General features: G+C 38.9%; 3 protein-coding genes across 3 annotated transcripts in view; all 3 read right to left on the reverse strand.

The window, feature by feature from the left end:
• The window catches only part of LOC146451401 (macrophage mannose receptor 1-like), a 43,087-nt gene extending 41,849 nt beyond the window's left edge, over window positions 1-1,238 (reverse strand). Inside the window, exon 1 of the mRNA XM_085099219.1 lies at window positions 1,130-1,238. The gene's annotated coding sequence lies outside the window, so the exon portion shown is untranslated. The remainder of the gene's footprint in view (window positions 1-1,129) is intronic.
• The window catches only part of LOC146451398 (uncharacterized), a 161,168-nt gene that overhangs the window by 91,933 nt on the left and 45,000 nt on the right, over window positions 1-24,235 (reverse strand). The gene's annotated exons all lie outside the window — the stretch shown is intronic.
• Window positions 18,903-21,253, reverse strand: LOC146451402 (fibroblast growth factor receptor 2-like). The gene is made up of 2 exons (XM_085099189.1): window positions 21,162-21,253; window positions 18,903-20,037 (listed from the first exon to the last, which is right to left on the reverse strand). The coding sequence occupies exons 1-2, from the start codon at window positions 21,191-21,193 to the stop codon at window positions 19,827-19,829; spliced, it is 243 nt and encodes an 80-aa protein (XP_084955315.1). The 5' UTR covers window positions 21,194-21,253; the 3' UTR covers window positions 18,903-19,826.

The following is a 24,235-nucleotide window of genomic DNA, read 5'->3' on the forward strand; positions in this document are numbered from 1 at the left end:
TGAAAACATTTTTGTGACTATGAAATACAGCAATTACAGGAACTACATACACTACACGAATAACACGACGGCGACTTGAACTACAGCAACTAAACCAACTACATAAACTACAGGAACTACAACAACTACTCGAACTGCCCGAACTATAGGCCCTACATGAACTATACGAAAGCAATAGGCCTTATCACGGTTTTCGACGCCATTTTGACGGGTAGGCAAACAGGCTTGAAATAACAGTGTTTGTATGGAAATCCGATGTCAAATAATTTTCATAAAACATCGCTTCTGAAAAATTCATGAATTGGAAACTTTTGGCACCAGGAAAAGGATTTTAAGGAAAAAATTGGAGAGATGTAGCTGTGACAGAAAGCGTCCAGTCGTGTTTTGAACTTTCCATACATTTGTATGTACAGCGAACCAGCCGTGATCTGCTACTAAAAATAGTTTTTCCCGCGAACTATTTCGTGTAAGGCTATCTAGCATTCTCGGAAAGCCAACAAGATCGTGGAAGTTGGAGAAATAAGATTTCGTTTGACCGGATCAGGCTCTATTAGTTTTGTGAAATAAACTGAATGCCTTAAAAAGCGCCATAACGATCTTTAAACTGAGGAAACAAGTTTTGAAGTATTTTGCATAAATGTTCTCGTCGGGTGCTCTTGATCAAAGGCTCGCCGCCCAGTTGTCTGTGCTCCCCTAAGGATGAGCATAAGCAAGGATCTAAAACGTTAATAAGTTCTTCAAAGACATGTTCAGATAAAGCATCCATCCTGTTCAAAAGAAGACTTCGAATTGAGCAAAGTTTTTGATTTTTATTTTCATATCATGGAAAGGGAGGAAAAGGTAGCTTTGTAAATAACGATATTGAGCAGAATTTCAAAATTTATAAAATTTTCATTATTATTTTGCTTGAAACCTTGTATCTTAGTTTTCAATTTTTGTTTGAAAATGGCCTACATGATATACCCGATAAGCTTACTACATCAGCGATTTGCTGCACTAAATTAAGTAAGGTCGGTGAAACAGGGCGTACGGTTTGAATGAGCATCGATAGCATATGCGCTTGTCTTTGAAAGTTATGTATGACGCATAATTTACGGCCTATCCCATGCATGGACAAAAAACGGCTTACCTTGAAAACTCTCTCCCTTGAATCTCGAATAAACACCAGCTTCTCTTCTCAGAAGAGATAACTCACGAGAGACAACGAAACATCGCAGTTTAGTTAGCTTCGCTGATAACTGAGTCAATAATATCGGTTGTTATTAAGCAGCTGTAAACATCTCAGTTATACTGAATGCGTCACGTCGTCAGTGGTTGCAAAATACTTAATGACACCAATTTAGTTGTCCTAAAGAAAACAGTCAAAACAAATTAAGCTCATAGCGTCCATATACAGCTAAATGATATATCTGCATCATTTTGACAAAGAATAGGCATCAGATGCTGTTTATGGGAGTTGTTTAACCGGCCACGTTTGTTTTGAGAATGATGTATTATTTAATGAATGACACAGGCATACTCGGAAAAAGGGAATCCTAGTGCTCGTATTAGGAGTCTAACCTGGGACTTTCCGATTACTATTTCGGATGCTCTTTTTCATTGCTCCCTTTTTTAGTTTTGTTTTTGTTTTTGCTCTTTAATATGCTTCTATTTCAGCGGCTGTGGTTGACCACTATCTTCCCTAGGACAAATGACGACGAAAGGATTCATCGTGGGTGTCTTAACTTTTTTGTCAAAAGTCCAGTCGTCATTTAGAATAATTATTAATGGATTTGAAGCAACTGTCTTTTATTATGTATTAAGTAACCACGCACTGCTAACTTAACATTAACGCTTTTTAGATATAAATAGGAAGTCGAGATAAGGTAACACAGCGATATGCTCATGCAGCGTTCTGTCTCGTAAACGTTGCTTTGAGCCTCACCCAATTTATCTGGGAGAGTTATTTTTTTACGTGTAACCTATAATAGAAACTTCCTCAGACAGAAATATAGATGGACGGTAGTGTCGATAACTTTTTCTAGATAAAACAACCAGTGAAATGTGGAGCTTGAACAGCGAGTTAACAGCTCTGTCAAACAGAAAACTCCTTGTCAGCACAGGTATCTAATGAAAACAATTTTAATATCTTTAACCTTGTGCTCGAACAATGGCGCAACATAGTCAAGTCTACGTTTTATCCCCGTTGGTTGTCGATTACACGGAAAACACGACTCCTTTCGCCGAATCCACAATTTACTTTCATTTTCGTAGAAACAAGCCTCAACTTTTTTAACACCCCTTAAATCACAAATAAAACTAAGAAAAATACAAGTCCAATAAGGAAAGTTAAATAACACGGGCAACAAAAACAAAGTGTTGTTTAGTCACACAGTAGTCGGGTAAAACAACTTTAATGTCGCTGATATTTGCGTTATGGTAAGCAGGCGAGTAACGTACACCTTTGGATCTTCTTTCCAGATATTAATTTCTAGGGCTCTAATACACCAATCAGTTTGTCTTCCTAACTGCTTCCTAGGTTGCTACGGCCCAGAGTCCCGATTACTTATCGACCTGGTACGTAATTTTTGTTAATCCTTTTTTTTTAACGATTGGGGCCAATTTTTTGTACAAAGTAATGCCAGTATGTTACTTAAGATGACGAAGCCTTAAAAATGCCACAATTAAAAATCAGCAAATATGGAATCTCTAGTTAAGAACATTGTGCAAGGAGAATAGTTTCCGGGCCCGTTAAGTTATCGGGACTACCCGCAAAATCTGCCAACCCTCCCCCATGGGTGTGGTACCCAAGGGTAAACCTTCAAATGTTCTTTAAAAAGGTTTTTGTCGTGCGAGATTTCCTGTCCATGTTGAGTGCTTTTCCTCGCAGTCTTTCGACCAATTTAGTTCCTTGTATACACTTATAGTGGGTTTATCAGGAATTGGAGGATATACCGGGCTCGGCCATTAGTTCTCGTCGTAACATGTTGTGGGTCCATCCCTCTTTAACCCTTTCTTTTACGTTTTAGTTTCTTGTAGGGTTATGCAACGTATAAAAAAAGGCTGAAAACCGTTTTGGTTAGGACTGTGATCCTGGCCGTGTTTATAATTTACGCCATTGCAGCATCATCTTGATGCGTTGAAGAAATTCTCAAGCGACTTAAAGGTCATTCACACGAGACAACTTTTAATGACGACTTTTAAATACCCCCTCCCCGGGCACGATGCATGGTCATGGAATTATAACCCCAGTTAGGCGCCATGAAAATAGAATTTGAAAATTTCTGTTCACCAATGGAGAAACTGATATCCTATCCATGATAAATAAATGCAATGGCATATGAAGTTTGAATAACGTGGAAAAGATTTCCGAGTGGGTCTCCATTCAGAATCCTTTTCCCATCCTCCTTTTCTCAGCGAAAGAGACCCTCCGTATGCTGCATTTCTACACGAGCGTGGAAAGTATTTTTGTCCCATATCCCCGAGTACTCTATAGAGATGCAGCATAACAACAAAAATTTCCCTGTTGCCTTAAGTGTGTATGTTAATGTACGAGGCAACCTTTTGAAGATTAAGTTGTTGCCAATTTTTTTACGTCACATTCTCTACCATGTTTCTTTACCGTTTTAAATTTTATCATGGTAAAAACTAAACTAAACTTAACTAGTCTATCTTAAAGTAAACAAAAAAACCACAACACACAACAACAACAACAACAACAACAACAACAATAACAAAACAACTACGTCACTGAGGACCGCTTAGGAAGAGGAGCCAAACTGCATACCCCCTCCTCCAATTGGATATTTGAGAAAACTTGAGTCAAGGGTTTCAAAAGCATCAATTTTAACACAGGGTGAAATAGAGCATTTTCGTTTCCTTTTTTGTGACAGATTCTTAACGGAAACTTAAAGTTCCGCAAACGGAAATTCAAGCAACCGTTGCGGGAAACACGTGTGTATGTTACGGTTCCGCAGCTGCGGCTTCGTGGAAACCCGTTACTTAAACTCATGTATCCGCGAGTTTTCCGAGGTTGCGGAATCTCTAAAATCCGTCATATTTTTGCGACTCGTAAATTTGACAGAAAGAGAATTTTCCACTAGATTTCTGCAGTGAGTAAACTTAACGATGAATCGTAATTGGATCGATCAGGGTTTCCATTGGGTTTGACGGGCAGGCACATCATTCAAGGGGAATGCGGGGATTGGAAAGGGTTAAATGTCCCTTATAAATCGTGAACCCGTCCAATCAAGCGTATATGGAGTCGAAGATTTTCTGCTAATTATATCAGTCTCAAGCTCATTAATTATTCATGACGTTAATTAATCAATCAGACCACCTTTTTCTGTTCAGGTGGATGAGTTCAGAAGCCCAATAAAACAAAGTTGGACAGTTGCGAAAAAAACCAAACAAGCGAGTCTGAGGTAGCTGTAATAACGCTAACAATTGGACAATCTAACAAGGAGCAACCCCACTGAAATACTCGCCCTAGTTTTTTGAAATAATTATTACTTAACCCATGAAGTTTTCGAGAAAAAGATCTTTAAAAAGAGGCAATTTGGCTAACTTCTTTAGACCTACAACAGTATCGTTTGACGAGATTACGTTTTATTTTCGCTGTTGAATAGTAAGTCTTCTTGTGGTTTTAAAAAAACGATGTCATAAACTTTACTATATTTTAATATAATTATACTATCTTTCCTCTACTTCCGAATTTTATATTTTTCCGAGTTAAAAAAGCTAAATAATCTTCTGTCTAAACATAATTATATTATTTTTCTGTGAATAAATAAAAACGATCGAAAGATAATTTTTGCGCATTTCAATTTCTTAATAAAACTAGACAGCAACCTGTGCTTTATTTAAACTATAACGTTTCGAAGCAGAATATGTTTTGCATTTTTCTTTCTCCAAATAAGAATCATTTTAATTCAAAAGATAATTTCTACTCTTTTGGAAAAAAATACGTAAGACAGAAAATAAAAACAATAATTAATATTCTATTTCGAAAGAAAATTAGCTGTTACCCTCAGGTACATTCTACCAAAGAGGGCACAGGAAATATTAATGTGACAGAAAATTAGTTGTTACCCTCAGGTATATTCAACCCAAGAGGGCACACGAAAGATTAATGCTTTATAAAATTAGCTGTTGCCTGCAGGTATATTCAACCCAAATAATTAAAAGTCGATGTGTGGGCCGATTGCTTAAACGTAAACCGTCTAGACAAGCTTCTGTTATTTCACCCCTTTTATAATTTTTTAATATTTACCCTGGTGTGCACGTTGAACTTCCGCTATAGTAAAAATTCACCTTAATGAATGAGAAATTCTTGCTTGCATAACTTCCAATTCTTCTGGCTTATGAATGAAAAAGATTCAGAAGTATTAATCGCTTGCTTACCACAGTACAAACTAGAGCGGGAAGAAATCGGTAGTGATCGACTGACTATCGAGTGATTTCAAGTAACTGCTTTGCTTTTGGTGGCTGTGTTATTAAACTCGCTGGACTTGAAGATTTTTTTTAACTTTCCTTTCATTAGTTTTAATTCGTGACTTGTAGATTATTAGAAAAACGAAAATTGTTTCTCTGATTCCGTGTTATGAATCTTCCTTTCCTGTAATTGACAATCAACGATCAAAGCTATCAAGTTTGTTGTCAAAGCACGAGGTTACATTGGTTGGTTTATGTGCGGAAACCGATCTTCCCTACCTTTTATCTAAGGTTTTATCAAGGGAAATTTGCATTGGTCACCTTAACCTTAACATGGAAACAGACTACGCACAAAACCGCTTTGTACTGGTTAATCGTCCTTTTCCTTAGGTAAAATTGTTTTCGTTTGACCACGACCATTGTTAATTCATGAAACAAACAACAACAACAACAACAACAACTAACCAAAAATGACAGTTTGTCGCAGAAAGAAATGTCGACTGAGTCCAACAAATCTATAAAGTTCAGTTAGAGAATTTGCAAGAGAGATTAAATTAAACTTCACTGGTAATTGATTTTACTTTATATCTTATCGCCGTTTTTTTGAATTTCGGTTTCACTGTAATGTTCAAAATGTAACTGTCATGGTTAAGTAACAAATATTCCGTTAACTGTAGCTCAGACGTACACTTTCCCTCGCTGCGCACCAGATGGATGTATGTTTCCAGCTACGACTTATTGACCGACTTATTTGCATCTATGATTGAGGTTAATGATCATGTCATTTAGCTCAATCTAAAATTCACGGAGACGGATGCGAAATCGGTGCGAACTCGCAGGGTGCGAAGTGCCGAAAAGGTGAGGTGAGTCTTTCCAGTCCTAATTTCGGTTTCCTGGCTCGATCAAGTCTTTCCCTTGAAAGGCTGCGCATTGGTAAGACTAACAGTACAAAAATGTGGAGTGTTTTACAGTCAATCCAGGTCACGCGTGAACAGTAATTCCAAGAATGAAATGAACATTCGAATTTCTCTTTGTAATGTCCGACGTGTGACTGAAATGATGGACATCTCTCTGGAAATCGTTCCGAAAAAGACGCATTAACTGAAAAAAAAAAAAGATTCAAAATACTTGGGAAGCAATTGTTATTCTTGAAATATTCAATTTTGCAATGTAAAGAAAAATTCATAGCTTTATACTGTCAATAAGCTAAGGAAATTTATACGGGAACTCTGAAATCTCGTTGACGATTTTGAAAACTGACATGTAAATTTCAAAACTCCGTTCAAATTTCAAAAATATCGTTTACGCGTGACCTGGGTTGACTGTAAAGTCTAGTAAACATTGCTCTGTCAGCCGTGACTGGTGTATTCGCTTTGTATCCACTGTTTGCTGGTGTTATTTCAATCGAGAGGCAACTTTGCCCTTTGTTTTTGATTTTTTTATACAGGGGATGGATTCCGGTTCTTTTTTTGTTGGGAAATCAGATTTCCGAAGGATTGGTAAAACTTGCATGTAACGTTTTTGTCACAATTACTAAATATCCTCATGATCAGCACAGATTTGCCACTGATATACAGTAAAATTTTAAGATGTTTCCCAACAGCTTTCTTAGTTGTTATTGTTCATGACGGAGGTGATCTTTTTCGATTTATTAACCTCTAGAAAAATCAGTGTCGCGTACTTATTTCTCTTATGACATAGTTTTGGCTCCTCGGCTAGATCAGAAATTTGACATCAGCCCTCTTTAGACAGAACCAGTTTGTGAGACTCAAAAGTCAATTATCGCTGGAAAAAGTAGGTTTACGGTAAACGTTAGATGAAAGTTGGAAGCCATTGTCGAGGAATGTTGATATCATGGAAGTATATCCCCCGCTTTGTTTCTCTTTCACAGTGATTTAGATCGACTGTTTGATGCTGTTAAAGTGTAGCTGTAGGGTTTGCATTTTGGTGGATTTATAAGCAACACACACGTCATTAGCACCAGAAAAGTCGTAAAAAAAGAAATCATTGTAGAAGTCACTTATCTAGTTGCAGTCAATTAACTAACATTTAATATATTCTTAAAAAATACAAAGTGCACCTGGAGGAAAAAAAACTCAAGCAAGATCACTTGTGCCCTCCGAAGCATGACAATCGGGGAAGAGACCATTTTTCCCAATGTGCTTATAAGATCCTTACAAGAAAGGGTAGAGTCCATGTGGATATCAAGATATTTGAATTTGTAAACCATCTCAAGGTAATTATTCTCAACAAAGATAGACAAGTCTTCTACAGCTTTCCCTTTAGATGAATACCGGTATCTTAGTTTGCTAAAGTTAAGTAAAGTTGCTTCGAAGGGAGTTAAGGAGATGACAGTGCACTTTCTATTGAGGTAATTGAATCACTAGCGCTATAGCAAATTCTGTCGAGGTGTCGTCGGCATACGTTTCCACAGAGTAGTTAGTTGTAATTAGTGGGTGGTGATTGATATACACTATGACCCCAGGACGTAGCCTTAAGGCACGCCAGATATGATCTTTTAACGTTCTGCAACTGTTTCATTAACAAATACTGATTAATTACGGTTCCCAAGTAAGACTTACACCATTGCACAGCTGAGCGCCTAAATCAAATGAGGATAGTGTTTGAAGAGAATGTCATGGTCCAAAGTATCGAAGATTTTACTCGAGTCTAAAAGACTAGTTCCGTTGAAAGATTCTTGTCAGTGTTCTACAGTAGTGTGTTATGACAAGGACGAGGATCGTCGAAGGGGAGTGGCGTGGACGGAAGCCAGATTGATACCTTGAAAATAACTTGTGCGCTTGCAGAAAGGTGAAATCATTGGATGCGCAGCATGCTCAAGAATCTTTGAAAGTACTGGTACAGTGGAACCTCTCCTTTGCGACACCTCTATTCAGGGGATACCTCCATTCAGGGGACACAAAATTTGGTCCCGGAAAATTGTTTATATAATCTTTGCATCCGTTACCTCTATTGAAGGGACACCTCAATTCTGGTGAACGAGACACTCTTTCTGGGTTCCAAAGTTCCTCCATCTAGGGGACACCTTAACCAGTTAAAACGTGACTGACTCCAAAGAACATTTATAAGATTAAGTGAAAACCAATCAAATTTGACATGCCTGTCAAAAAGCCGTTAATTAACACAGCAACTGATGGATTATGCAATGTTCACAGGAAACGAGCAATTGTCAGACCTCATGTCAAGGGCTTGCGACAATTTAGAGGAAATGTCTACACGAAGACTTAAACAGTCTGACATCACATTTTTTGTCCACCGGACTGTTTTGTAGAGTCTGAAAGAATATTACCAGTACAGTGGTACTGTGTATGTTATAACAAGTTGTTCAAGCTTGTACCCAGCGCACTATATTTTGTGACTGCCTATGGCACTTAGTATAATAAACTGTACTTGTGGGATTTCAAGACAAAACATCACAGGGAGATATCTTAATTATGATTTTTTATACATTATCTAGCTGCTTGAAATGATGACTGCAGCGGATTACAAGCCAGAATAATAAACAAATAAATATATTAACAAACCCTTACCCGAGCACGAAAAACTTATTCATTAATAGAGAGCACGTCATAAACAGCTTTCTAGTGAATACCAGCCGTAAAGAGAGAGTATTTTGCCGTTTCAATCGTCTCTGTGCACCTTGTGGAAGCGGAGATAGTACGTTTTTGTATTTCGTTTGGCGCTACAAATTCACGCTCGGCAATTCGTGCTAAAAATAACACAAGTTCATGAACTTCGCTTGCAAACAGGTTACTTACCAGTACATGGCGCATGACAAACACTTCTGTAGGGAAATTCACCCTTATATACAGAGTAGTGGCCGAGTAGAATTAAGGATCAATTTTCAAGCGCATCGCAAGAACATTCACCCGTAAGCAATTACAAAGCAAACAAACAAATTATTTTATTGTTTCGTAGCGTAAAAAACAAACAAAACTGACGACAAAAGTTGACTGTTATACACATGTAAGTAAGAATAAAATACAACTTTAATTCAGAAGTAAACCACGATTAAACCAAATGTTAGGCATCAATTAATTGATTTACCTGCACTGTAAAGCTTAAAGGGTCGGAACTTATTATGGGACATTAACGTGACAGTGTTGAACCTAGAACCACTCCCTTATTTAGATCCAGAACATGCAGAAGTATTAAAAGAAGGTCAAAGCAGCACTCCTCATTTTAAGTTATGCAATTCCTAAACCTAAAGAAACGAAAAGAAACGAAAATCTTTCCTCAAAGTCTATAGTCAGACCAGCCATCCAGCCATCCAGCCATCCGTCCCTTACAGTCGTCTGAAAAGGAGCTTCGTCCGCATCCAGAGAATGATTGAAAAGAGACGTCCTAACAAGAAGTACAATACAAGACCAAAAAAGGTCCTCCAACACTCTGGAAGAAATGCGCCTAGCGCAAAAAGTAATCCTCAAGTGAATAAAGTTCTCGCATTTTGCCAACGACATTGAAGTCCTTCGAAGAAGCCTCATGTTCTAAAACCACCAAAAGGCCCACACCAGAAATGAAGCGCTGAAGCAGACCAGCTCACTCTTTCCACTTGATCCCTTTCTTGATGATAGAAGAATATTTAGAGTAGACTCCCGAAAGCAACCTTAGCGTTTAAGGTTAAACATCCCATCGTCATACCGAAGAACAGTCAAATAACAGAACTGCTCATCAGAAAGTACCACAGCAAAGATCAACACTACCAAGGGGGTAAGATGACCCACAATGCACTTCGATAAGCTGGCTATTGGATTATAAATGGCGGCTACTCTGTTTCTTCTCAACTTCAGAAGTGTACTATTTGTCGCAAGTTACGCGGGCCTGTCCAGGTGCAAAAGATGGCTGACCAACCTGAAGAGCATCTCACTCCTGCCCCTCCCTTTACGTACATATACATGGACGTTTTCGGTCTCTGGTATATTAAAGAGGGTCGGAAAGAACTGAAACGTTAGGGTTTAATTTTTACATACCTCTTTTCTAGAGCTATTCACTTGGAAACCCTAAATTCAATGGAAACAAATTGATTTATGAACGCCCTTCGGCAATTTTATCAACCAAAGAGGCAAAGTTCGTGAACTAAGAAGTGATCAAAGACAAATTTTATAGCGCGTTGAAGAATGCTGCGATGATAGAAGTAAACACTAACTTCGTTAGGAACTTCCTGCTGACTCAAGATTGGGACCTGATCGAGTTCAAGATGAACGTGTGGTCGTCCTCCCATATGAAAGGAATTTAGAAACGAGTTATTCGCACTGTGCGATCAGTCCTTTTTGGTCTTTTTTTACCATGCCCAGCGCTTGATGACGAAGCCCTTTGCACGCTGTTCACAGAAGTAGAAAACATCGTGAATAGCTATCCTCTCACTGCTGACAATTTATCAGATCCAGCCGTTCTCGAGCCCATCACACCTAATCACCTGCTCACCTGTAAGGCTAAACTAGTGCAATCACCTCCAGCAAACTTCTTTCGACCGAATCCTTACACGAAGAAACGGTGGTGTGGAGTGCAGTACTTGGCGCAGCAGTTTTGGTGCCGATGGCAACAAGAATATTGTATACTACTAAAGAGGCGTCAGAAATGGAACAATGTCAGTCCATGCAGCCAAATCTGTGACATTGTCCTGATCCGGGAGGAGTCTTGCACCAGAAATCAGTGGCCCTTTGCCAAGGCTACTAAAGTTTTCCCTAGGCAGGAAGGGCGTGTCCGCAAGTACTCCTTCTCGTGACTCAGTCTAGAAAAAGGAAGTTCCTTGATAGGCCTAGGAATATGACCCCGTCGAGGAGCCAGAAAAATTCTTGAAAAAAGAGACATTTTCTTAGTGAACTCTGAAGACACTAAAATTGGGTCATATTTGGTTGTTGTTGTTATTGTTACTTCATACATTTTTACAATATCTTGAGGAGCCATGTAACAGCCTCTCAAGCGTTTAGGCATTGCGTGTATGTGACGCAAGGAGACACATCAAGTGCGATGACATCTTTTCATACGAGACTGTAGAAGATCCACGTGAGCAGAGACGTCGTTGAACGTCTTGACTATGTTTGATCTGCGCTAGAAGCGACAGTATTTTTTCACGCAACTCGTGCAGATTACAAGCCTTACAGTCTTTGACCTTCTTGTTTGTGGTTCAACAGTAGGACAGGCTCAAGCTGCATGTATTTTTGTTAATTTTTTGTCTGTCGATAATCGCCTGATCTCAGCTAGTGACTTAAAATAAACAGAGCCGATACGGATCATGTTAGACTTTTGGCCTTTGTAATCATTGTTTCCACGCGCCTTTCTTCGAATGAAAAGCGGTCTGTACAAGTTCGTGTGCTCTACCATTGAGCTACAGGAGACTGTCTCGTGGTAGTAAGTTCACTCTGCAGGCCTGTATAAAGAGGGTTCAGTTGTTGGCAGTCTTCTTGTTTTAAGCTTTCTTATTCTTGTCAGACGACAGCAATGCGATGAGGGATGTTCTCCAAATTTGTCTAGACTTATTTATATGAAAACAGCAACAAAACGTTTTTGTTTAAATTATGATACTACTCGACCTGGGTAGCCTGTAGTTAGGGCTCAGAGATTAATGTATTTTGGGGGATTTTTTGCCAAGTGGATCAGCCTCTGATGCATGGAGTTGAGGAGCAGTTTGTTGCAGTTAGTTTGATGATGACCATCAAAAATTAATATCATTGACTGGGCCTAATGTCCTCGATCGCGGAACAGACTCTTTCTCTGGCCAGCAATAGTTTATTAACTCATGACTGCGGTAATATTACAGTTTCTCTTTATTGGCTTAAATGATTCCTCTACTTCTTCCTTAACTTACAGCAATTAAAGAATATTACAAGACATATATCGCATATAACTGGACCTGTACTCAGTGTCCTACTATTACTATAGTACTAAAAGGCATCATTACGTTGCCACAACTACAACTTTGTCCCTACCATTCGTACTATGTTTTACCGTAAATGGTAAAAGTACGTATAGCTCCTTTTAACCGAGAATAAGTGTAAATCACATTTGTATAACTGACTTGCATGCATAGCAATATGATCAGATGATCATGGCATAGGTTTCTAAGATATCTGAACTACGAAAATGCTACATAAAGGTTACAAATTGGGCATCTAAAATATTTTATCTGAATTACTAACACGAACCATGCAAGGTATATTTACCATTTGTCAAATAACCAAATATAATGGTAAAGTATTTAGTATTTATACACCGCACACGATCACATAGTCTCATGGCGGTTTACAATTCTTCTGTGTGGTGAGATCGGATGTCAGCGCTGTCAGTCTATATTTCGCGCGACAGAAGAAATCAGAGATAACGGATACACCAACTCGCCGTGGACTACGTCCCCTACACTTTTCGAACAGTGTGTGGGTTCTTTGCCGTCCCATAAATTATTAGGAACAAGTGTTGTCAGGCGGGAACTACAATTTATCGTCCTTATCCGAGAGGACTAGAAATTCTAACCGTTTGCAGATGTCATTACAAAGGCAGTTCTTTCTCCTCAGTTATTAAAACTGACACTGAGTGTTGGTCCGGCCGGGGTTTTAACCCGCGATCTCCCGCACGGTAGTTCGATGCTCTCCCTATTGAACTGACCGGTCGGCGGGGCCCCTACATACAGCTTACAAAATAGGTGCCAAAATTTTATCTAAACAGGTTTTGTTTTCAAGTAATAACGCCATAATGATATCAGGGGTGGCGCGCTTAACATTTTTCACACAGCCACATAATGGGCTCCTACATACAATTACAAATCAGTTGCCTAAATTTTATCTTAACAGTTTTTGTTTTCAAGGAATAACGCAATAACAAGGGTGGGGCGCTTACAATTTGTCACACAGCCACATATTGGGCTCCTGCATACAGCTTACAAATTAGGTGCCTAAATTTTATCTTAACAGGTTTTGTTTTCAAGGAATGACGTCATGATACGTGTGGCGTGCTTAACATTTTTCACACAGCCAGATATTGGGCTCTTACACACGGCTTACAAATTAGTTGGCTACATTTTATCTTAACAGGTTGTCTGTAAATATCGAGAATCCGGCGTCAGTCATGAAATTTTCAATTTCTTCATATTTTGCCCAAACAACCTACTATTCAAAGGACCTGAAGCGCTTTAGTTTTTTCGAAATCTAAGAAAGTTCGAAAAACGCCATTTTGGCCTTCCGGCGGCGTCGAAACTACAATAAAATTATGCATTTTCTTTTTGTTCGTTCAGATCAACGCAATCACATCTATCGATGTACTTTGATTAACTCATAACAGATCTCTTGATCTCCCTGAATCACTAAATTATTTTGAGAAAGCTGTTGAAAACGTCTTGTTTTTGGCTGTTACAAATACCCTAGTTACAGCGCTTTAGCGGATAAGGTAATTTTAGCTAACTTTAACAGCAACAAAAGCCCACTGGTACATGTAATTTGAAGTTGAAATTAGCATGGTCTTAAAGCCCATTCTTTATAGTTTGCTGTATAAAAATTGCTAAGGCAGCCCGACAAAAGTGTTCTGTCGAGAGACGGAAACGTGAAGTGTACTTTTTGGAATTTCGACCTTTCACGAAGCGAACATGAAGCATCCCGATTCCGAACAGAACCGCACATTGTAAAATCTACCGATGGAAACCTGTTTCGAAATCCTGGATGCATCAAAACAGTCTTGTACTCAAAGCTACAATTCCTTTTGATTGAAAATATTAATATGTTAACACTTCTGGAAAGCAGAAGACGTGAAGTTAAAGCCGTGAAATATGTAATCCAACGCCGCGCCGAGCAGATATCTACAGTACCACGCACGTGCACACGACGCAAGATTGCTATTTCGTTCCGCTATTATTTGACCGTTAAAACTAAAAAGAAGATCCTCAATATCATGCATGTTGTCGTCTTCCTTCGTTCATTCTTATCTCGAGATTTTGAACTCTGAACAGAACACGCCACACGCCAAAAAAGAAAACAAACAAACAGGGCGATCAAATTCCAAGGCAAATAGCTACAAATTCAGGCCCGATTTATTATTCAGTTGATTAAGACAACTGCACTTTTATTTCATATTCCAGTGATAAGGCATAATGCACATCAACTGATTTCGTAGCCAAAGTAAAAACAAACTTTCAGCAATGTCAAAGTAACGTGGGAAAGCAACTGTTAACAAGCTTTAATAAATTTGTAGTTGTAAACAAAACAATGTCAACCTCACCGGTCTTCCTTGCTTCTATAGCTACGTATGACAAACTTGCTCCTTTATGTAAAGTTAGCAAACCGGGAGACTTGTTTCCTCCAAAGGCTGTGAATTTACACTGGAGTATTGCAATTACCTTCCGTCAAGTACAAAAGTTACTTTTATAGTTGACCAATCACGCCATATGGTCCAGGTTTCTCCCTCTACAAAACGTTTCAGAACGTCTTTTGTGGCCGTATTTTGAAGTAGCTTTGTTCGCCTGTCCCAATAACTTTTGTTTTCTGGGAAGCTTAAGCTTGCAAACGGGCACTGTTATGGCCTTGTCGGGAGCGGTGTGTAAATATTCGACTTGGTGCCTGTGCGGCTTTAGCAACTGTGGAATGCGTGACAGTCTATCGCGGGGTGTATAGGTGGTTTTCACCTCACGCATCGTCACGCAAGTGAAAAAATAAAATCCTCAACCATTTAATAGATAAAGTCAAGAAATTGATATGTTGTAGAAGAGGGATACATAAACAACGTGTGAAAGCCACAGGGCTGTGCGATATCTCCTAATCGAGTTATTCGAGAAAATGTACCACGGAAAATTACAGGGTTTAGTATGGGACGCCATGTTGGTGCCCCGTCTGATGGGCACCAACATGGCGGCCGGAAACCAGCAAAAACATCTGGAGTTTACCTTGGCTATTTCAAAGCCTTTCTTCTCCCTGCTGAACTTTCACACATTGACATTAACGCTTCTATTACATGTTAGCTGATCAGACCTAAAAAAAACTCGAGGCGAATCGATGTTTTCGTGTACGTGACATGTTTAGAGCAGCAATCCTTCTGTCACGTACTGCGCAAAAATCTAAAATTCAAACTGCTCTATTTTCAAAACAAAGAATGCTATCCTGCTGAAAACAAGCAAGCCGATGGAAATTTAGATTTTCTTATATGTGATGAAGATAAAAACCCAAAATTGTGTTTAGTTATGAATTTCAGTTTTTTTATGACGTCATGTGAAAACTAAGAATATATAATGGACGTCCAAGGGCATCTCGCGTTTTGTTAAGAAAGGACAGTTAGCGACCATGGTGGAGAGGACAGTGAATGAAAATTGCTGCTTTCCCGAGCAGGTAGGGTGTCAAATAATTGCAAGGTTCAGATTACACATTGTCACGGTTTTTAGGGCTCAAATCAGTGGAGGCGCCCGTTGGGAGTTAGCGGGGGGGGGGGGGGAGGGGGGATATGGGTGGGCATTGAAACTAGAAGGTGGAAAACCTCGCGCACATTGAGTCAAAGGAAAAATTTCAACAAGGCTCTTGCTAAGGCCTTGTTTTCTTTGGTTCCTGTGTTTAAATGCAAATGGTTCTTTCAGGACCTAAAAAATAAAATTTATTCCCAAAACTAAAGTTGAAAAAAGAATTCAGTTGCTCAGAAGCATCAGCATCCTGGCCCTTACCCTCTGCGAACCACAAAAAACCAACCAAACAAACAAAAAATGGTAAGAAGAGAAAACAGTTGGTCCCTTGGAAGATTACGACTCTCCCTCTTGCTCTGAGTGTGTAGTCCTGTGTAGACAACTGCCAAGTTCGGGCTCATCAGCATGGCATAGCCGTCTGGCATCCATCAAACGAGCCGAAACGTCAGGCTTGGCTGAACATGACAAAAGATGAAAAAGGAGCACACCTCGTCGTCATTATCATGTAGGTAGTTATTCCGGAAGTTTGGTTTGAATATGTCCCGGGTTCGATTCTAGTTCTCAGTGTCATAAGAGGGCTTAGTTAATGGTTGGTTCTCGTCCTTGCTCGGAGAGATTTCTCTCCGAGTACCCCGATTTCCCCCTCTCCTCAAAAATCAAATTGAATTCCAATCTACTCAAAATTATTGTCAAGCACTTTATCATGAGCCTCTGGCTCGGGAGATTGCGCAAGTACTCCCTGTGATTTTGACATTAAATAAATTATTTCACTTTAAATTTAAAGTTACAAACTAAAAAAAAATGGAGTGTATCGTGCTCGCTCATATTTAAATCATCATCATCATCCTCGTTTCAGAGCAAGGGCTCTGACTCTCAGAGCTAGAATTAAGCTGGAATCCTGCTAGCTAGAAGTCCTAATCTTCCAATGGACCGACCGTTCTCTCCTTTTTCTTTTTTTTTTCGGGCGCGTGGACAGTGAAGGAATTAGGGATATTGATGCTAGACAATTTTTTTAAGCCATTGGATTTTTTCAACTTTTGTTTTGGAAATAATTTTATTTTAATTTTTAGGCCCTAAAAGAACCATTTGCATTTCAACACAGTAGCCAAACAAAACAAGTCCTTAGCAGCAGCCTTGTTGAAAAATTTCCTGTGATTTTTCCACCTTCTAGTTCCAATGCCCACCCCCCTACCTCCTCCCAACGCGCAACGCGCGCGGCTCCACTGATTTGAGCGCTAAAAACCGTGACAATATGTACTGTGAAGTTTATAATAATTTGACACCTTACCTGCTCAGCTCGGGAAAGCAGCAATTTTGATTCACTGTCCACTCCACAATCGTCGCTAACTGTCCTTTCTTAGCAAAATGCGAGATGCCCTTGGACGCGCGATAGACTGTCACGCATTCCAACAGTTGCTGGATTCTCTGAACTAGAGCCGCCCAGACCACCAACCAAAGTCGCATACATGTATTTACACACGGCTCCCGACAAGGCCATAACAGTAACCATTGGCAAACTTCCCATAGAAAAAAAGTTATTGGGACAGGTTAACAAAACTACTTCAATCTGGCCACAAACGACGTTCTGGATAGTTTTGTAGAGGAAGAAATCTGAACCAAAGGCGCGTGATTGACCAATTATAAAAGCAACTTTTGTACCTGACGGAAGATTATTGCAATACTCCAGTGTAAATTTTATCACATCCTTTGGAGGAAACAAGTCTACCGGTTGCCAAATATACCTATAGAAGCAAGTCTGGCATACATAACTATAGAAGCATTTTATGCAAGGAATTCACCACAGTTGCTCAAGGATTGCAAAATGACCGGTGAGGTTGAAATTGTTTTGTTTACCTTGTTAACAGTTGCTTTCCCATGGTACTTTGACATTGCTGATAGTCTGTTTGTACTTTGTCTACATAATAATTTGATGTTCATTATGCCTTATCACTGGAATATAAAATAAATGTGCGGTGTCTTAATCAACTGAATAATAAATCGGGCCTGAATTTGTAGCTATTTGCATTTGTCTTGGAATTTGATCGCCCAGTTTGTTTGTTTTGTTTTGTTTTGTTTTTTTGGCATGTGACGTGTTCTGTTCAGAGCTCAAAAATCTCGAGATAAGAATGAACGAAGGAAGACGACAACATGCAGGATATTGAGAATTTTCTTTTTAGTTTTAACGGTAAAATAATAGCGGAACGAAATAGCAATCTTGCGTCGTGTACACGTGCGTGGTACTGTAGATATCTGCTCGGCGCGGCGTTGGATTACATATTTCACGGCTTGAACCACACGTCTCCTGTTTTCCAGAAGTGTTAACATATTAAATAATATTTCCAATCAAAAGGGATTGTAGCTTTGAGTACAAGACTGTTTTGATGCATCCAGGATTTCGAAACAGGTTTCCATCGGTAGATTTTACAATGTGCGGTTCTGTTCGGAATCGGGATGCTTCATGTTCGCTTCGTGAAAGGTCGAAATTCCAGAGTACACTTCACGTTTCCGTCTCTCGACAGAACACTTTTGTCGGGCCGCCTTAGCAATTTTGTCAATTTTTATACAACAAACTATAAAGAATGGGCTTTAAGACCATGCTAATTTCAACTTCAAATTACATGTACCAGTGGGCTTTCGTTGCTGTTAAAGTTAGCTAAAATTAGCTTATCCGCTAAAGCGCTGTAACTAGGGTAATTGTAACAGCCAAAAACAAGACGTTTTCAACAGCTTTCTCAAAATAATTTAGTGATTCAGGGAGATCAAGAGATCTGTTATGAGTTAACCAAAGTACATCGATAGATGTTATTGCGTTAATTTGAACGAGCGAAAAGAAAATGCATAATTTTATTGTAGTTTCGACGCCGCCGGAAGGCCAAAATGGCGTTTTTCGAACTTTCTAAGATTTCGAAAAAACTAAAGCGCTTCAGGACTTTTGAATAGTATTTTCGAAAATAACTCACTATAGAGGTTGTTTGGGCAAAATATGAAGAAATTGAAAATTTCACGACTGACGCCAGATTCTCGATATTTACAGACAGTGGCTCTTAAGGAATAACGCCATAACACGTGTGGCGCGCTTAACATTTTTCACACAGCCACATATTGGGCTCCTACATACAGCTTACAAATTAGTTGCTTAAATTTTATCTGAACAGGTTTTGTTTTCAAAGAATAACGCAATAAAAGGGTGTGGGTGTCAGACAACAGCCTCATATATAAATGTTGCTCTGTTTATGACACTGATTGTTGGTTTCATAGTCAAACATTCAACACTTCTTCTTCTTGCGTTGGAGCATAAGTTCAGTCTGATGAAACCACGTGTCAGCATCAGCTTGCCTAAAACCAAACCTAATATGACGAGTTGCATTGAATAGTTGACCAATAAAAGCAAACCAGAAATTTATACTCTATGAAAGAAATTTATACTATAGCAGATCAAACACAGACGAAAACAGCAAAATGAAACTATTAAAATTCGAAGCAAATACTCTGGACACAATTCGCGAACTGGCATCAAGGGCGGGAAAATAAAATCCAATCGTGAGCAGTTCACAATTGGCTTAGTTTTGCTTCTCATTGGTTGAGAAAGTGGTGAGAGTTTTGCTGTCCAATCACAAAACGTCATAAAGTAAAAACAAAGCTAACACGAAATTACCATCGACACTCAACTAAATACTATTCTAAGTAGCTCTTCTACCATTATTGAGGGATATATAATTGAAAGATTATTACTTCATTATTGTTAGTATTACTACTTTTGACTGCTTCAAGCAAAACCAAAGCTAACACGAAATTACCATCGACACTCAACTAAATACCATTCTAAGTAGCTCTAATACTATTAATAAGGTAATTGATGGATTATTATTCTATTGCTATTAGTATAACTACTATTGACTGCTTATTAAACGTTGGCCACGGCCTTACAAGTATCTCTTTCAAGTATCTACTGCTTACCCAACGAGTTTAAACTAAAAAAAAGCTATTGCTAATAATGCGGTCTCTATCAACAATATTAAAACAATTACACCTCTGTTTCCAGCTCTGTTTCCTGTTCAACAGTTTTGCTGGTGCTTCCAGCTGCGCTACTGTAGCATGGCTCACGTTCATCGAATTGATTAAAATCATAATAAGGAGCGTCGACCGTCATCATCCTTTCTAATGTTGATATCAGTTGTGCAAACGTTGGACGCTCGTCTGGACCGTGTTCCCAACAGTCCATCATTAACTGGTATCTGTTGAAATAAAATAAGTCGTATATTTTGGACACAGGTAGAAAATTCAGTAGAATGATAAACTATTGTTCGATATTGTGGAAACACCTACCGTGACGGCTACTGCAATTTGCTGCTGATTGGAACCGTCAAAATCTTCGGCGAGTGTTGCCATTAGATTTTTTTAAAAAATATGGAGAAACGTTTTCTATTCACTTTGAAAAATATACATGAGAAATTTTCCATGTCTTTTCACGATTTTACAAATACTCTGCACCTTTCAAAGGTCACATTTTTAATTTTCTTATTACCTTGCAATATCTAACTGGAGTGTAGCGCTTCTTAATTGTCAAGCAAATTTTTTTTTGAATAGATTGTATATAATGTTGGCAGGCCAAACACGGCTTCTATATATAGGTCGAGATTTAGTTTCTTTGACCTTCACAGTTTAGCTCTCACGAGTATGTCTTTTAATGACTTTCCCTTTCTATATGAGATCATTGGAGGGTTTTTAATTTTTTTTTCTGTCAGCAATGTCTTATTTTCTAAAAGATGCCATTTGCTCATTATGATGTTTTTAAGATCAGGCACAGACGGGCGATACTTTGTCACAAATGGTTGTGCGATTTCGGCTAACAAATAACAAATGGAAGAGTAGGAGTAAAACAAGTAGAACGTTACGCCCAACATAAAACTGTGATGATCAATGGGCAAATAACATGGAAAACCCCCGTGGTAGAATCCCCCATGTTTTAGTTCAGCAACGGACTCACCAATATTCGGCTGTATTAAATGTAACGCGACCAGATTGAGTGAACACCTTTTGTTTCCATTAGGAACGGATCACCGATACCCAGCTGTACTAACTATCAACTGACCGGATTAAGTGAGCCCCCTTGTTTTCTTTACCAACCACCAATACGAGGTCGACTCAGGAACAATTATTTGTTGAACCAAAGAGCAGTGAGCATATTCATTACTTTGCCTTATGAGCTGGGTTCACTGCATATTTTTTTCTTTTTCGGTGAGGTATCCAGACAATCACAGATTCTTCTTGGAGTCACATTTGAGTACATTACGTATTCAACAATTTTTAGTTTATTCATTTCCACAGAAGATTGAAGATTCAGCGGTAAATTACTTACATCTCATTATTACACGTCTTGGGCTTCTCCATGCGATATCCTCCTTTCAGAAGATGGCATATCCGCCCGTTTCGTATTCCTGGATATGGAATGCCACCTGTAATGTCAGATCGAAGACGAATTCTGAGACTTTAAAGAAATCTGAAAACAATACCAGCGTAATTGTCGTATTTGCACGATTTAATTGCAGGATGAAGCAGATTTTCGGTTTTTAATTTACAGGACAATGAGAAGGAGGAAGGATTCAATATTTGTAAACCTAGAAATTAAACAGCATAAAGACACAAAAACAGTATCTTACCCATAGTAGCCAGTTCCCACAGAACTACTCCAAAAGACCATCTAAAGCGAGAGGTATTAAGAAACTGATTAATTAATTGTTTGTCTCTAGTTTGCTTACAACCAGTGTCCAAGTTGTTTTTTTAACTAGAGTGATTAAATGTTTCTCTCCTGGGACTAGTAGCTAATAGTAAGGTATGGATCAGAGGCGGAGGTGGGAAGTAGAAACGAATGTTTAGTTGATCAATCTGCCACCGTTAAGAGGTGCGAGTGCTGACGTTTCGTTTCTAAACATTCGTTTCTTTTTTTTCTTTTTTCCACAGAAACACGATTAGGGTAGGAATAAATTGCAGGCAGATTTATCTTGTTAGTTTCAACTAATACACCAATTTAGGGGATATCAGAGTTCCTGACACAATTCACCTCCAAAAAGATCGGCAGTGGCGACTTTAATAACTACGGACGTTTGAATTCGCAGGTCACTGATGGCAGTCAGAAGTCGAAAATCTTTCCGTTTTGACGCAATCTGACGCTCGGCCATTACATTGCTACTGACGCTTCTGAACAACACAATAAGAGAATTTCAGTCCTTGGAAAGAGGCGGCATTGAAGGTGCTTAATTACCTAATGCTGATAAGAACAAAACCGACGAAAAGTGTTTTATAGGTGCGCCCTGATTTGCTACTCAAACTCCTGATGCGAGTATTTGCCATCCTTTCACCTCTTCCCGGCACTCTTCTTGATTTTACGCTTTGTTCTCCTTGATTCCAGAAACAAAAGACTAATTGGGGCTGTTTATCCACTGCTATAGTATATAAAAATAGAGTTGCGAGCTTGGTGAATATTGGTAAATATTTACTTCGACGTTTATTAATTTTGTGAGGTAAAAAGTCCACAATCATACACCTCCACTTCGATGGATCATCGTAAGATAATCAATCAGATTGCTTAAAATTCCAAGGTGGTCACGTTACTAAATATTTTAATGCCATAGGGGATAAATTTGAGAGAGGCATTAAAAAAAGAAACAAACAGTTTTAACATTACTCGTAGGAGTATCTGCCACTCCCTTGCGCCTTAGGCGGCACAATTCTCTGATTTACACTGCACATTCATTTGATCACTTCTTGTCTTTTTGTGGACGTGGCAAACCACTCAGTCGCTCAGCTGTTTATTCAGTACTCTAGCATTCGCTCGTACTTTCTATTTTTCATTCGTTGCGTTCTTTCCTTTGTGAATTTGATTCACCGTTTAAAAGTCCACTCGTTAAATTCGGCTGTCTTCTCGCTCTCCTGGTCGTTGGTTCATTCGTTTTCCGCTTTCGTGTTCATTTGGATATTTTGTTTATCCAGCTTGCTGTGCAATTCAACGGCGTCTAAGATGATTATAACCATGATAACTATAATTCAACCACAACAAAATTAAAGGCTCTATCATAAAATCAGGAACAAATATCTTGATGTTTTTAAGGACGGTGCCTACTAATACAGAAGTATTTTTGTGCGGTTTATGACTATGCGAGTAAAGCAGATCCTAGCAAGAACTATAGGAATCCAAAAAGAAAATTTGGGGTAACCTTGCATTTTTCAGAGATAATTAAGCAACAATATTTCTAAAAAGTGCCAAAATATATAGCAATGTGTGGCAGCTTTTCCCAATTTTGAGACTTAATTATCTCTTAAAAATGCATGGTAACCCCCAATTTTCTTTTGGGAAACCAAGAGCAGTTGCTAAGTTCTACTTTTTCCGTATAGTTTTAAACCGCGCAAAAAAACTCTTGTATTAGTGAGCATTACCCATAGCAAAAACGAGTGTCTCCAGATGGGCAGAACGTATGCGCAGTAACAATAGTAGGCACCGTCCTTAAAACTGCGCACGGTAGAGAGGAATATAAGCAAGTACATACCAATATGCTCTAGACGATCGATTCGTGTGATATCTTTTTACAAACTTACACATCACTCTTAGTAGAGTATAGCCCGTTCTCCAGCGCCTCAGGTGCAGTCCACTTGATGGGCAGTTTCCTTGTGTGCTGCACCTCATAGATCTGCCCATCACTCATGTGGCGTAGCAAACCGAAATCAGAAATCTTCACCTTTCTGTCTTCACCAACAAGGACATTACGGGCTGCTAAATCACGATGAACAAATCCTCTGCTTGCCAAGTAATCCTATCAGAGCGAAAATAGGAATGGATTTTAATAACGTAAATAACATATTCTTTGGAAAAAGATGCCAACAAAACGAAGATCTCATAACAAATTTAGGGCTCGGTTCACACGCCTACGCCAGCGCAGTACCTGGTGGTACAGTCACTGGACGCATGAAGTTATACATTCACTCCAACATCATGAAGCAAGCTGTTCTGCAGCCTGGGATTTTAACAATCTTAATTCTTTTGCCAAAACAAATTGATTTCGACGCCATACTGCTTCCAACTCCTATTTAACACGGTGTATAAGGTCTCAATACGGCATGGAGCACGATGCGTGGCAACTAAATAGAAAATATAATTTTACTCCTGGGATGCCTGTGTTGAACTAGGTCCTTTTGTGACAGAATGTTTTAAGCTTGGTAGGGAATAATTCATTTGGGAGCGGGATGGAAACTATTTTCATGAGATTTCTTTGCCTTGTCAGCAATCTGTAATTTTGAAAGACCTACTCTATGGAGTAAGTTACAAATGCCGTGGACACAAAGCCATTTTGACAGCTCTAGAATGCAAATAACTTCTAAACTTGATTTCTGAGGTTACGAATAAAAAAAAGTCAGTGATCTAAAATTAGGGCTACATAG

This window comes from Pavona decussata, unplaced genomic scaffold, assembly GCF_977016875.1.
Source record: "Pavona decussata unplaced genomic scaffold, jaPavDecu1.1 SCAFFOLD_390, whole genome shotgun sequence".
Taxonomy (NCBI): domain Eukaryota; kingdom Metazoa; phylum Cnidaria; class Anthozoa; order Scleractinia; family Agariciidae; genus Pavona; species Pavona decussata.